Source organism: Simochromis diagramma, unplaced genomic scaffold (genome assembly GCF_900408965.1).
Source record: "Simochromis diagramma unplaced genomic scaffold, fSimDia1.1 OVJJ01000302.1, whole genome shotgun sequence".
Classification (NCBI taxonomy): Eukaryota; Metazoa; Chordata; class Actinopteri; order Cichliformes; family Cichlidae; genus Simochromis; species Simochromis diagramma.
In genome coordinates, this window is record NW_024386792.1 from 13,666,628 (window position 1) to 13,680,193 (window position 13,566).

Genomic DNA, 13,566 nt, shown 5'->3' on the forward strand with positions numbered 1-13,566 from the left:
CTATAATTTACTCGTAAATACTGACAGGAGGACTAACAGGAGAACTGACAGGAGAACTGACCGTAGAACGTAGCATGAACAAGTTCTGAACTAGAAAGTACGCCCGTCAAAACTTAAAAAGAAAAACAAAAGAGAGTTACAGAAAGCGGCAAGTAAAAGAGGGCTAGCAAGCCAGATCTCTGTCCTGTCGACTCCTTTAAAAAATAGGGAAGTTTTAAAAGCTCTGTTGAAAGCTTTTCCACGCTGTGTCACACATTAACACTCCCAGAAGTGATGCCTGTAGGTCACGAAGGAAGGACAGAAGGCGGTCAGCAGGATGTATCTGCGGCAATCTCCTGAGCACGAATCAATCGCTGGGCTAACATTGCTGCCACTTATAGATCTCCTCTGTGTCTGTCTCTGTCTCCCTCTCTCTGTGACTGTTTTACCCCCTGAGAGGACATTTTTAATTTTTCATAACCTCCTGTAGCATGGCATTTCAGTCACAGCACTCCTCTGTAGGAGTGCTCTGCGGATAAAGGTAGGGGCAGATTTCTATTTTTTACAAGTCCAGCCAACTTCATAGTAGTTATCTGCATGGCAGTCACACCATTGCTACTAAAGATATCATTTTCAGCTGTGCTGGAGTTGGTAAAGTTTGGCTTAAGAGTGAATCACTTTTGGATAGATGTTCTTTAAAGAATAATATACAGTCAATACCTGACAGTTCTCCTCTAACTTATTTAACTTTCTTGTCTTTCTTCCCAGACTATGACTCTAAAAGTCAATACGTGCCAAATCATACTTGATTTAAATCTAACCACTGATCTTGTGCACCTTTGAACTCATTATAGAGCTGCTGCAATTTTTATTCGTTAGTGATTAGGGTGGGTGGTGAGTGAAGATTATGTTGATCTGTTCAAAAAGGCTCTGTGTAAAGTGACATGCACCACAGTTCGGGACATTTCTGCTGAGCAGTCTCGCTCAGACGCATCAGGACATTAGAGCAGAATATCCCTGTGACAGTAAAAACTCCTGACCTGGTGTTCTTGGCCACTATTTACTTTTCGCTGAAAGCTGCTGTTTAGTCTGTGGGTTAAAGCTGGAGACCCTTCTCTCACACTAGTGATGATCAGAAACATCAGTGTCAGAATTTGCAGTCTCCAAAAGAGCAATTTAAGAAATATCAGTCTGGATCTGGGCTGAAGGTGCATGAGAAGATGATCTTGGAAGAGAGGCTGGTTAGAGGGCACCTGGCTAAATAGAAAGAAGCTTCTGGTCCCCCCAAGAGGCATTTGTTTGTTAAACTGCCCCTCACAGAAAGTCGCAGTGCCAAGGGGTGAACTGGTGAAAAGTTGTACCTGTACATGAGCTGTGTTAGAGTTTTGCTACTTTTTTTCTTCTTTATTTCTCTTGTTAGCTTTAGTTTTCTTCACCATTGCACAGTAAATATGCTGTAAAAATCCACTGCCGTGAAGAAAATAGGCAAATAAAAAAGAAACTAGACTCTTGAACAGTGTTTAAGGGCCCCCTTCTTTCTACCTTTACCAATCGGTCAACTGTCACAGCTGCTTTTAGCAAAAATCCCTCCTCAAACCTCTACAGAAGCCGCTTGCACAGCAAGTAAACAGCTTGTTAGGTGTCATTAAAGAACATTGTCAAAACATTGCTTAGTGGCTTGAAAATAGCTCTGATGGTTTTTGTTTCCAGACTGTTTTCATCACCTTTATCAGCTGAACTTCTGTTGCAGCCTTGTGGTATAAAGCTAGCAGCTACAACAGTGGCATCCTGCTGCTTCAGAAAACACTTGCTTAAAATAAGACACTGTGTTCAAACAAATAAACAGAAAAATGCTCAAATATGGATCGATTCTGACCTTATCTCTCTGCGGGGTCTCATCTCTGTTCTTAACTCTGAAACTCTCGCAGAAAATCCCAACCTTCTCCGTTACTGCTCTCAGCACTGGACATATGTAATAGTGTCCTCAGGCTTTTCTTCCTTGCTTTGTTTCCTTTCTGCGAACTCTCCCACAGCCATGCATACTACGAAAGTTCTCAAGACTCAATTCACAAGAAAAAAAACAAAAAAAGTACTTCGACTCATAAGCTCTAGTGGGTATAGTGCTAGTGTTCCTCCTTCTTATTCTCTTTCACTTTACATCCTCTTTCTTGCAATTTGCTTCGGTGAATTTTTGAGGGATGATGCAATGAATTAAATTAAAACAGAGAAAGGTTGTCTTAAATTTCAAGGCTAACACAAAAGTATAGGTGACGTATTGATCAGTTCAGGCTTGATACAAAGGAATTCCAAAGCGCTGTCAGAGCCGGGCAGTGGAAATCAGGCCAAAGTAAAAATGGGAATTGTGGCTGTGGGTATTCACCTCAATACCCACAGCCACACAAGCCCAGCCCAAAAATCTGCATTATGTCTCTTTAGAGTTTCAGAGAGTGTATGAAGAGGGTGGATGGTGGTGGATGGGTGACAGGGCACGATAAGGCTTACTCATTCATCCATCCCTCACTAGCTACTAGATCAAGATATTACGTCAGGAAAGAGGCTTAAAAAGACATTTGAACATTGGAGGTGAATTATGGATGAAGCCGTGGCAAGAAAGAGAAGGCAAAAAGATATGTGGAGAAATATTTCAAAGACCGGAGGTCTCCACCCCCCCTCATGTAAATCCTATTAGAGTGGTAGGATAGCAAAGTGGGATTAGCTGACCTAGTCCATTCGGTCCAGACTGCTTCACACTGATAAAACACATCACTCTCAGATACACTGCTACACAGAGGTTCCTGCATCTTACTTACAGATGTACAGCCTCAGTGTTGTGAAGGCCTTAACAAGCCAACAGGATCCAACACGGCAACAACATGCTGCGAGATTTCTTTTCAACATCAAACATTTACCCCCCCTTTTTTTTCCAGCGGTAACCCTCTTTGAAAACTGCATCAAAAAGAAATACTTGTCTCACACACGCACACACGCACACACGCACACACACACGCACACACACACACACACACACACTCACACACTCACACACAAAGAATAATAACTCCAGGATAAAACTCCAGGATGTTTCTTTCAGGAATGAGCATTCTCTCTCTGTCAGGAGGAATCTGTGGCATCTTGGAAATGTCACTTGCTGTTACAATCAGGTGGCTGGCCCGGTGTTTGCTATGTTAAGGGTTATACTGCCACAGAGAAGGAGGGGAGAAGCAAGCTGGGCAGTAAAGAGGGAGGGGGTCAAGGTTTCACAACAGAAGAACCTGTCTGATGGTCATCCTTTCTCTCCATCAGTTATTGTTAAATACAAGAGATTGTGTAACATTTTAATAGCAAATCATTCTGATTAGGGACTCATCTAACAAACATGGGGTTTTGTGAGTGAAATTGAACATCTACTGCATCCATATCTTTTTGTTTTGTTGTGAAGGCTGACTGTCTACCCATGAAAGAGTATGCTGCTTTTTCTGCCTGTTCATGGCTAGTTTGAGAATTTCTGTGAACTGATCCATGATGCTGCCAAGAAACACAGCTTGTGCACTCAACTGGTACAGAGAAATACGGAGGCCACCTTAACAAACAAATGTCAACGAACGGTTTCAGGTTCACATTTAATTATTAAAATGTCTCATTGATGGTGCTGTTAAGATTAAATCTGTCCTTTCCTAGCATCACATAACAAGAAAACACGTTTTGATTGGTCAGTTTATTAACTTGTTATCATTAAAAGCTGAAGATGCATCTATAACATCTAACCTACAACAGACTTACAACAGTCACACCTAAAGACCGTTCTCATCAACAAGCAAGATGTTTTGACTGAGCAAATGCACTAAACTACACACCAAACAATGAGTAAGTAACAACTAGAACTTTTAACAGTGCAACCTTGCAGGTAGCCGAGTTCATACGAGTTACCAAAATAGTACGCTCCCTTGGCCGACGCAAAAGTGACACGTTTCATTGTCGATGTCAGGTGGAAATGTCAAAAACTTTCTGGATCTCAAGACTTAAGATGAGAATCCTAATATACCACCTATGCTATGATTTTTCATGCACACTATTAACACCCCAATTACAAAAAGTGATTCAATCCAGCTTGGTCTCATAAGCCACAACTATCCCAAAAGGCAACAGGAATTACAACCCTGGGGTATCACTTTTGGTCAGTTTGAATCAATCAACACAATTTCAAGGTGGGAATAGTGAAAGTCACCAGTTCAGCAGCTGGCTACATGTAAAATATAATCCTGACTTGTTTAATAATGAGTAGCATCTTGGCAGAACGCATTAATGTTACAGGCATATAATCCTCAATTATTCTTTTTAATATTTAATGAACATTTGTCATAATTAGATGGTAAATTCTTGACATATGATCAATCATGTTTTTGAAGTCACAAAACCATATCAGGCGTTCCTTTGGCACTCAGATACTAATATTACTGAGAGATTAGTTTGTAGTGAAAAAGGTTTTATGAGACTTGAAAGCTGCTTTTATAATTTCATAAAGGCTCCTATTTACAATGTGATATATGAAATATTAGCAGCTCCTTGACGCTCAACAGTAGTATTTTCAACTAGATTTTTTTATGTTCAACATTTGCATTTTTCTTGTCAACATCATATTATTAGCATTCTGTAGCAGCGTTGACTTGTTTGAACAGTTCCACGGTTAACTTAGAGCATTTTCTGCTTTATTTTGAGCCATCACTATACAGCAAAGTGCAGCTTCTCAAACAAATATATCTCCCTTCTTTCAGATTTCCATTTTTATTAGCGTGAAACACGTCTCTGTCTCCCATAGTGATCTCTTCCGACACTTGCATTTTTGACAGACGCAGGAGGCAGATGCGATCTAAGAGTGTCGATGTCCTGATAACTGACACCATTGAAGAAGACACCAGATCAAGGATGCCTCAACCTCCCCCTATCGCCCTACCTGTCAACTAATTCATTCACTGACATTTGCTCTCCACCCCTCCGGAGATCTAGAGCCAAAAACTCATGGAGAGCTATCAAACTCACTATTGCTGTCCCTGTTGATAAAAGGGCTTGCTCACTTTACCACAACCACTGACCCGATTTCAAACTCTGCTCTGAGGCCGGGAGATTTTACTCTTCCTCACTCCACAGTCAACCCCCTGGGGCAGAAAGGCCGACCACTATCGGCATTTAAAATTGAATAATGCATAGACAGCGCTTTGGCACCAGGGTTGAACTGGCAAACCTTCTATCACACTTCTGTCCATAGGTTGTGACAGATGAGTTTTTAAACGCACTTGCTCTAAATCCCATGCATGGAAAGGCCGGAGGTAAAACTGCAACGCCGCTCTATGTGTGCACTCAGCAAGTGGGAAGTTTAGACTAGTCCCTGATATGAAGTGTTTGTTAGTTTGTTGGTTTTTCTCACCAGATGTATTGCAACAATCTAGAAAATCGCCATATATTTAGAGCTGCTGAAGGCAGAAGGAACATTGCAATTCACAACTTATGAGGCCACTAATATCATGTAATCTTTCATGGCTTTGAGGCAGTGGTAGCAATGTTCAGTGGCAACTAGCGAGTCAATAAAAATAGCCCACACTTGTAGCTAAAGCCGTTTCTCTAGCTTTCCTAACACTTGCTGGAAGACAAAGGCTGCCAGTGTAAGAGTCAGTGGAGACTATACTAATCTTATCTTTCACTTCTTGATTTTCTTTTTATAAACTCAAGTAGCAACTGTTTGACTGCACATAACCACGTCTTCACTTTGGTCTTCTGGTAGCTGGTAAGGAATGCTGTTGATGTGGAGCCAGTGAAGTGAGAAGGAAACCAAGCAAGTTTAGTGAGGTCCCATTGAAGGGTGGATTAACATTACTGAGCTGCATTCCAGTGTGTTCACAGTAATGTTTGCGTAATGCTACTTGAGCAGAGTTGCTGGACTGGTCACACCGCTTATACAGCAGGTGAGCTCCAGAAACAAAGTCTCTGAAGCCATTTGACCCTTCTACACACTACAGCAAGTCCATTATTTGTAAGGTTATCGATATAATGCACTGCATTGTGTGTAAGCTTATACTCCATATCACGTTACCATTATATTAAGCAAACACAAAAAAACAATAGCTTTAGGAGTAAACTCTAGCTTTATGAAACCAGCTTGGTTTTTACAATACTGCGTCAGAACACTTTAACTTCTTTTATTTAACTTTAAGGGCTGAAACTTGTATTGTACTTTTCTGCTCTAACCTTTTTACCTTGGTTTTGCCACGCTGTATATGTGAGTCTGTTCAAACAGACTGAGAAAGACCAGCTGTCTCTAGCGGGAGGTCTCATAAATCAATAACCCATTCATCTATTCAGTAAACTGCTTATTATGACCAGGCTCTCAGGGGATCTAAAACCTATACTAGAATGCGTAAAATAAGATAGACAGCATAGAGCAAGGACATCACAGCAGCTCCAAAGACACGGGCCTGAAATCAATGAATAATAATCCAGTTATCCCCATACTGTGTGAACATTCAATTAAACAGATTTGCAGTTCATAGAATATGTCACTAACAAACCTCAGGCGATATTTTGACTGGCCTTCAGCTCATAGTTTTGTTAATCTGTGGACATGCAGGCATTCAATATTGTGGAAAACTCTAGAGCTATCTTTGAGTGTTTTATATTTTGATTCCAATCAAACCTTATTCTAATGTTTTTAAAGTGGTATTAAGCAACAATACATTGAGTCCAGACTGTGATGAAGAACATTTAAACTCATCAGAACTGTGCAAACTCTGTATTTGCCCTGAATACTGTATTTCTGCATGTTTTAACTCACCGGACATATTTTCCATTTCCGCAGCAAAATATAAAGAAATCGATGGTTTTAACAGTTTTTTCCCAAAAACTATCGCAAACCTTGAAAATATGAGCGAAACAGTGTTTCACATCTTGCATCCAGTACATAATACAACATGTTTGTGTTTTCCTGATAATCGGTGTAAGGCCTTCAGCAAAGCAATAGGTGAAAAACAAACTTGAGTATATTCATGTTTTAAGAGGAAATCATTTTTTCCCCCTGAACACTTCAACACATCTCTAGAGGACAGATGATGACAGGAATAAAGATGAGACAGGAAAAATGTGGAACATCACAAGGTTGTCAAAAAAAATTCATTAAAGAGGCAGGTACAGCTTGTAGAGGGTGTAGCTCCTGTAATGTAAAGAACTGCTCTCAAGAGGAGGTAAAATAAATATTAAGTATGCGTGCTGTTGTTAAAGTAAGGTTAACCAAACAGGCCTCTGATACATTAAACAAACTGAGGGACAGCAAGTTTGACAAATGGTATATATCCTGTAAAAAAAAAAAAAAGGTATTGTGCAATACAGGATGGAAATAAACCAGAGTTAAAATGATTAGCTGATTGATCAATCAGTTGAAAGATCAGCTGCAAGATCGTGGACCTAAAAAATCTTAAGTATTTAAACTAAAATAAAATGTGGATGCACAAAAGCGGCCTTAGTTGTGAATGAGCATTTTGATTGATATCAAATGTTTGTTATGTGATCAGTGTGACTGGACCCACACAAGGAAGTGGAACAACACTTACTATGAGGTTATGCACAGGAAGGATTGTTGTGAATTTCACACCATGGATTTTGTTGTTATTTAACTTAGTTTTCTAAACTCAAGTCTCAACCAATCTGTAAGTAGGAGATAAAAACAGATTAGCCACAGGTTTAAAACAGCTAAGATGGGGAGTGTGTGTAAGAGCCGATTGCTATCTGATTAAAGGCTACTTTGCAGTTGAGTATAATGGAATGAAAGACGAAAACAAAACCACAGTCTGGGCAGTTGAAGAGTGTCTTCACTGAATATTTTTTATGTTTTTTTAATCAAACTGTCAAACATAGATTTCATCACTAAATAAGCTTATGCTTCTGTTCAATAAGTGAGATATATAATCATTCTTCTGACTGCTTTCCTGGGTTTCCTTTATATCCCTTCCACTTTCCAAAGCTCAGTACTGATCATCATTTATGTAGTCTAATCATCTCCTTTCCAGCCTTCTCTGAGCCAATCAGCCTCCATGCTGTGTGCTTTAAAATCCCAGTCCTCTTCTGTCATTCTGCCTTTCAGACTCTCATGCAACCCACCTCATACCCATCTCTGCCTCACCCTGGACCCTCAGAGCGCCACCCAAACATCTCTCTTCATCTTCACCAGCACCAGTGTCTAGACTCCAGGAAGTCCTGTTTTAATTCCTGTCACTGCTGGGATTCCAGTCTGCTATGATGAGTCATACGAGTCTAATCGCCAAATAGCTTAACTGAATTTTGTATCTTAATAAATGTTCAGTTCTTCCAAACAATCTCCACTTAATCAAATATTGTAAAACCATGCATGCATATAAGGTTTTTGAATTACAACAGTGCTGCATGAATGAAATCAGTTTGTAGAAAAATGAAAGAGTATTTCATTTGTAAAGTAAAAATAAAATAAATCGAAATTCCTGGCTCGTGTGAAAAAAGCCAGTTATTTTCCTCATCTCTGCCTCACTGCCACAGTGGAGGAAAGCGGCTTTATCATACCATGATTCACTGGCAGCCTAATGAGAGCTACAATCCTAAGCTGTTTATGTTGCATAAAGGACAGCCGCTATTAGCACTGGTGTCAGAGTGGGGGAGCTGGACATTGGGTGGCAGTGCAGCAACAGTTAAGCTTGTAACAGTATTCATTTACTACCAAGTCCTCAGCTGGCGGCCTGTAGCGGAGGCCGCATGGTTGGCAAACTCCAGATGAACTGAAGAAACAGGATGATACTTAGCATATGTGATTAAACACAAGAGGGATGTCAGAGTGGATGCTGATCACAGCAGGTTTTCACATTTAGTATTCAGTGTCATAAAATACACAAATATTTGTAAAGACATTCATGGAAATGATGCATTTTCTAGCCCATTTTCCTATTATTAACCATGCCAACTAAACCCTAACACCAGTTTTTAGCCTAAAGCAGCCAAAACTCTTTCAAAAATATCCTCATTTTCTTTTAAACAGCCAGAAAATAAAACCACCTAAATTCAAATTGCTTTAACATTTAACATTAAGTTAATTTGTATCCGTCAACAATAATCTTTTAAAAAAAAAAATAGTGGGACTCGAGAAAAAATGTAGCAGTAGAAACTATAGTTGCCATAAAATGTGACATGTCTACCATTTGTTCCCTTTAACCATATCACACCTAGTTCTGGTGTGATAGTTCTAATTCTCCACATGCACGGTAGCAAGGTGAGTATCCCACATCAGAGACAGAGACAAGGACACGGAGAGTGTGGGAATGAATGACTGCCACTTCAGCAGCTTCAGAAAACAGTCACTGCACACAAAGATTCATTTCAGACCAACTGCAGCTGAAAGAACAAAACCGTTCTGACCCTTCACAGATTCAGCTCCACTTGGAGGAGAGAAGATTTAAGGTCTGTGGTGAAGAGACGAATTTCCCCCAGAAATATTTCTTTTCTTACCCATGTTCCTTAAATAAAATTAAAACCATGATTAAGACTGCCACATTAACACAAGATTGCATCCCAAAATACATTTACTGGCATAATTTAACAGTGCTTTGTTTGTTTGTTTGTTTGTTTGGGTTTTTCGTGAAATTCACTTCTGCAATTTAAATTTGATCACACTGTTAAAACAAATTTGATGGATTTTAGTGCAACCTGGAAGTGTCAGGTGTAAGTATATTTGTAGAAAGTTGTCACTTTTGTGTGTGTTTAAAAAGAAACCGAATGAGACCAAGATTCAGCTTTGGACTAAAGCTGATCACAGCTCATAACAGTCATATCAAATTTTTAAAATAAAATTGGAAATGATCGGAGAAATGGGGTGTCTGAGAAATCTTAACAACTTGAGTGAGCAATGGAAATAGATCCAGCGCTGTCCCACTACTCCAAACTTGCAAGAGTCAGCAAAGCATACCTGTGACTGGGGCTATGGTAACCAGCTTAAGCAGAAAGTTGGTGATCGTTGGCTTTAATAAAGCTCCAGCCCAAAGGAAGGTATCTGATCTTGGAGCCAGTTTAATCCTATATTTTTGTGGTTATTGGCTTTAAATGTTCTTTTAATTGAAGAACTTTACAAGTGCTCAGTGGATACAAAAATCTGCTGTTTGTTACTTGAAGCATTGGGATAAAAATCTGAATAAAACTCAAATACTAAATAAACTCAGAAACAAATACAGGTTTGCATATTAATAATTTATAATACCACGTAACATTGCAGATATGTATTTATTCAATTTATCAAGGCTGTAATGATAAAAACTAAGGAGTTGAATGTGATGAATATAACTGAATATAACTAGTATTGAATTTATACATTTTTTTACACAAAGAGATCCAAGGTACTAACAAAATGAAAACAGTGGCCAAGACCCAAGAGGAGATTATGTTATTATTTTACTAAAACTTCTGTTTCTGAAGTATTTAAATTTTTTACTCTATTTTTTAACAGTGAAGTAACTGGCCTGAATAACAAACAGTGATTTCAAACCAGACAAGGCGGATCAGTAAAAACCGGTGACGCAGACTTACCTTGGCATTGGCTTTGGTCTTGGTGCTGCTGTTGTTGTTGTCAGGGCTGGAATTGGCATCTTCATGAACTCTATCTAAAAGCCAGAGGAGGAACTCGAGGGCATCATGCTGAGAGTTTCCACGAAACTGAGACGCATATTTGGCCACAATGCTCTGTGGGATGGAGAAACATCACAATTAATCTGTCTTTCCAGGTGATTTCTAACAAACTTTGACTTTTGCATTTATAAATTAGTTTTGGAGACAGCAAAACAGCAATGCTTTTCCGTCTGTCATGATCAGATAAGTCATACTAAAACATCCGTAAGACATTAAAAAAAGATGTTTTCCTCTGTAGTACAACCCAACCTTTGTCTAGAATATAAAAGCCATTGTTTTTAGAATTTTATAAACTAAGTAAGCATTGTCAAATTTAATGAGATTTCCTGGAACTAAACAGTACAATACAGGGATGACAGCCTTTTATTCCTTTTATTATCCATTTATTATTGCCAAAAAAATATCTTCAAAAGCCAGACAAGTCCTTGAACAGCATTGTTTGGGCATATAAAGCCAAAGAACCCTTATCAGAAAGCCAGGATGAAAATAGGGTGGAAAAAGGCTTGGTATGTCTCATGCTCCCGAACGTAATAAACAAAAAACATGGTATAAAAGGCAGAAGAGGGAGTATAATGGCATGGGCATACATGGCTTTTAGTGGTACTGGGTCACAGACAGCAGAATCGGGTCTAATGAATTCAGAAGTGCAGAGGGCTCATCATTCATCTCTCATCTCACACTCTGAAAGCAGCTCAGGAGTTTTTGAAGATAAATACGTGGAATATTCTGCACTGTTTGATCCACATTTCACTCACAGACACAGACATAAGTAAAGGCATCATAAACTACTACGAAGGCCAAAACTATTTTTTAATGCCAGCATCTTACAGACAGAGAAACATAAATTCTTGTAAGCAAAGAACAAACAAAGTTCCACTCATTCAAATGTACTCCTAATATTCCTTCATGTTTGTGAAAAATAAAACTTCTTTAACTTTATCGTCACATCTTTGCTCTGCACATTTGATGCAGTTTTTATCAGGTGACGTAATCATGCATGGTGGTTTGATGAGCGTCATTGTCAAAGCCTGTAATACGTTCTGGTTTCACTTGAGTGATCTTAGGCAACACTGTGACTTCTGCCAATGCCACTTCTTCAGACTTCTAACTTGGAATTCATGGCATGTCAGTGCCACAAATGGATTGCCTTGGCTAGTGTGTCAAGACACCAACACCAAAGGACACATTGTGTGTATAGAGAGATGAAGGTGGCATCTGTTCTCAGTGTCATATAACACCCCAGAATGCAAACTCTAAGCAATTAGATTAGACTCTTGTATTAGACTCAACTCCCAACTGTCTCCCAATTCCAGCAGTATCTTCCCGTGCCAACAGCAGCACCCATCTGATATCCTCGTGTTGGTGTTGTTCCCACATCATCATAATAAATGTTGTTCCAGGTTCAACATTGCAAGTGACCAATCGCTTGTTGTGACGTAATACTTTTGCAAGCCAAGCCATTCATTCATTTATGAAATTCCAATGTTGCAAGGACAATATGTACAATGCTTATTGTTTATTAAAGAGCAGTATCCTGAAATGCAAAGAATTCAAATTGCTGAATCGGCGGACAGAGGCGGTTTCTCGCAAGTTAAGTAGATTTTATTTACAGCATTTTTTTCCGAAGTCGCAAAAGTATCACGTCACAACAATGTGACCAACACGAGGATATCAGATCGTGCCACTCCCAACGGGCTCATCTTCTCTAGCAGCTGGTGCAAAGAGGTCCATTTGATGCCAGACAGGTATTTCTCCGTTCCCCTTGACTCTAAGCAGATGGGTTTCTTTCAGACCTTAATTGATGAGTAAATAGATGTAACTTGAGCGGGGAAGAAGAGTGAATCCAAGCTGAAAGTCTTTAGCTTTTTGTAGTAGCATTTAAGTAAGATGAGGAGTTTTAGTGGTTAGCTGTTTGCTAAAAGCTGGAGTGCTGGTTAGCTGTAGCGCCACCTTTTTTCATGCTATTCATGAACTTCACACATTTATATGCACTGCATTTCAAAAGGAGACTCACACAAACTGTATCCAAAACATAGCAGGTGTTTCTTGGGGGGAAAAAAACAAAAGTCCAGTCTTTGTAATTCAGTTATGAGGAAGGAGTAGTAAATTTATGAGTGGGACAGAAAATGACAGACAAAACTGATTACCACTACACCAGGTGGCTACTTTGCTTTCTCTCAGTCACTCTTTCTCTCTGTGTGACTGACAGCATCCAGGCTCTGCTCTGCACCTCATTAAAAATCACCACATCATACCTGCAGTATCCCAGTATCTAAATATAAACACAGGAGGGAGCCCCCTGCCTCCCCCCCATTCTATCTGACAGAGACAGCCCGCTAATGAGCTTCATCACTATGAGAAAGCACTGACAGGGGATGGAGGGATGTGGGACAGATGGAGAAAAGGATCGGTGGAGTAAGGGAAGGATGCTGGCGAAGTTTCAACAGACCAGTTAGTGTTCTTCTTCTGTCTCTTTATCAAAAGGACAGCACAGTTGTGGAAGGCCCAGAAAGGAAAAGTGAAAAACACAGGCAGCACAGTTTGTCAAAGCTATCAGCGAAATGAGAGAGGAGAAAATGCAAAGGACGAGAGAAGGAAGGAGAGTTTCCAAGGTTACAATAACAAGACTCAGTCTGGGCACTGAAAGCTGGTGGAAATCAAGGGGTTAGGACTTCAGTGCAATGGAAGTGCACTGGCCTCGCCTGCACTGTTGTCTCACCCTCATTTTTCTCTTTGTGTGCACGCGTGAGTCACAAAAGAGGCGAAGTTGTATTCGAAAGCAGCAGTTCTTGTATTTGATTTCTTGTAAAGAGGGAAATGAAAGAAAGGGCATTGTTTAAACTGAGGCAAGGTGGAGGTGAAAAGAAAAGAATAGCAGGTAGGTTGAAAAGTCAAGTTCCTCTG

At 39.7% G+C, this 13,566-nt stretch overlaps 1 protein-coding gene across 1 annotated transcript in view; it reads right to left on the reverse strand.

Annotated features, from left to right (window-relative positions):
* Window positions 1-13,566, reverse strand: part of usp43a (ubiquitin specific peptidase 43a) — a 125,496-nt gene that overhangs the window by 104,038 nt on the left and 7,892 nt on the right. The window contains exon 2 of the mRNA XM_040024678.1: window positions 10,564-10,716. Within this exon, the coding sequence (XP_039880612.1) occupies window positions 10,564-10,716 (153 nt within the window). The remainder of the gene's footprint in view (window positions 1-10,563; window positions 10,717-13,566) is intronic.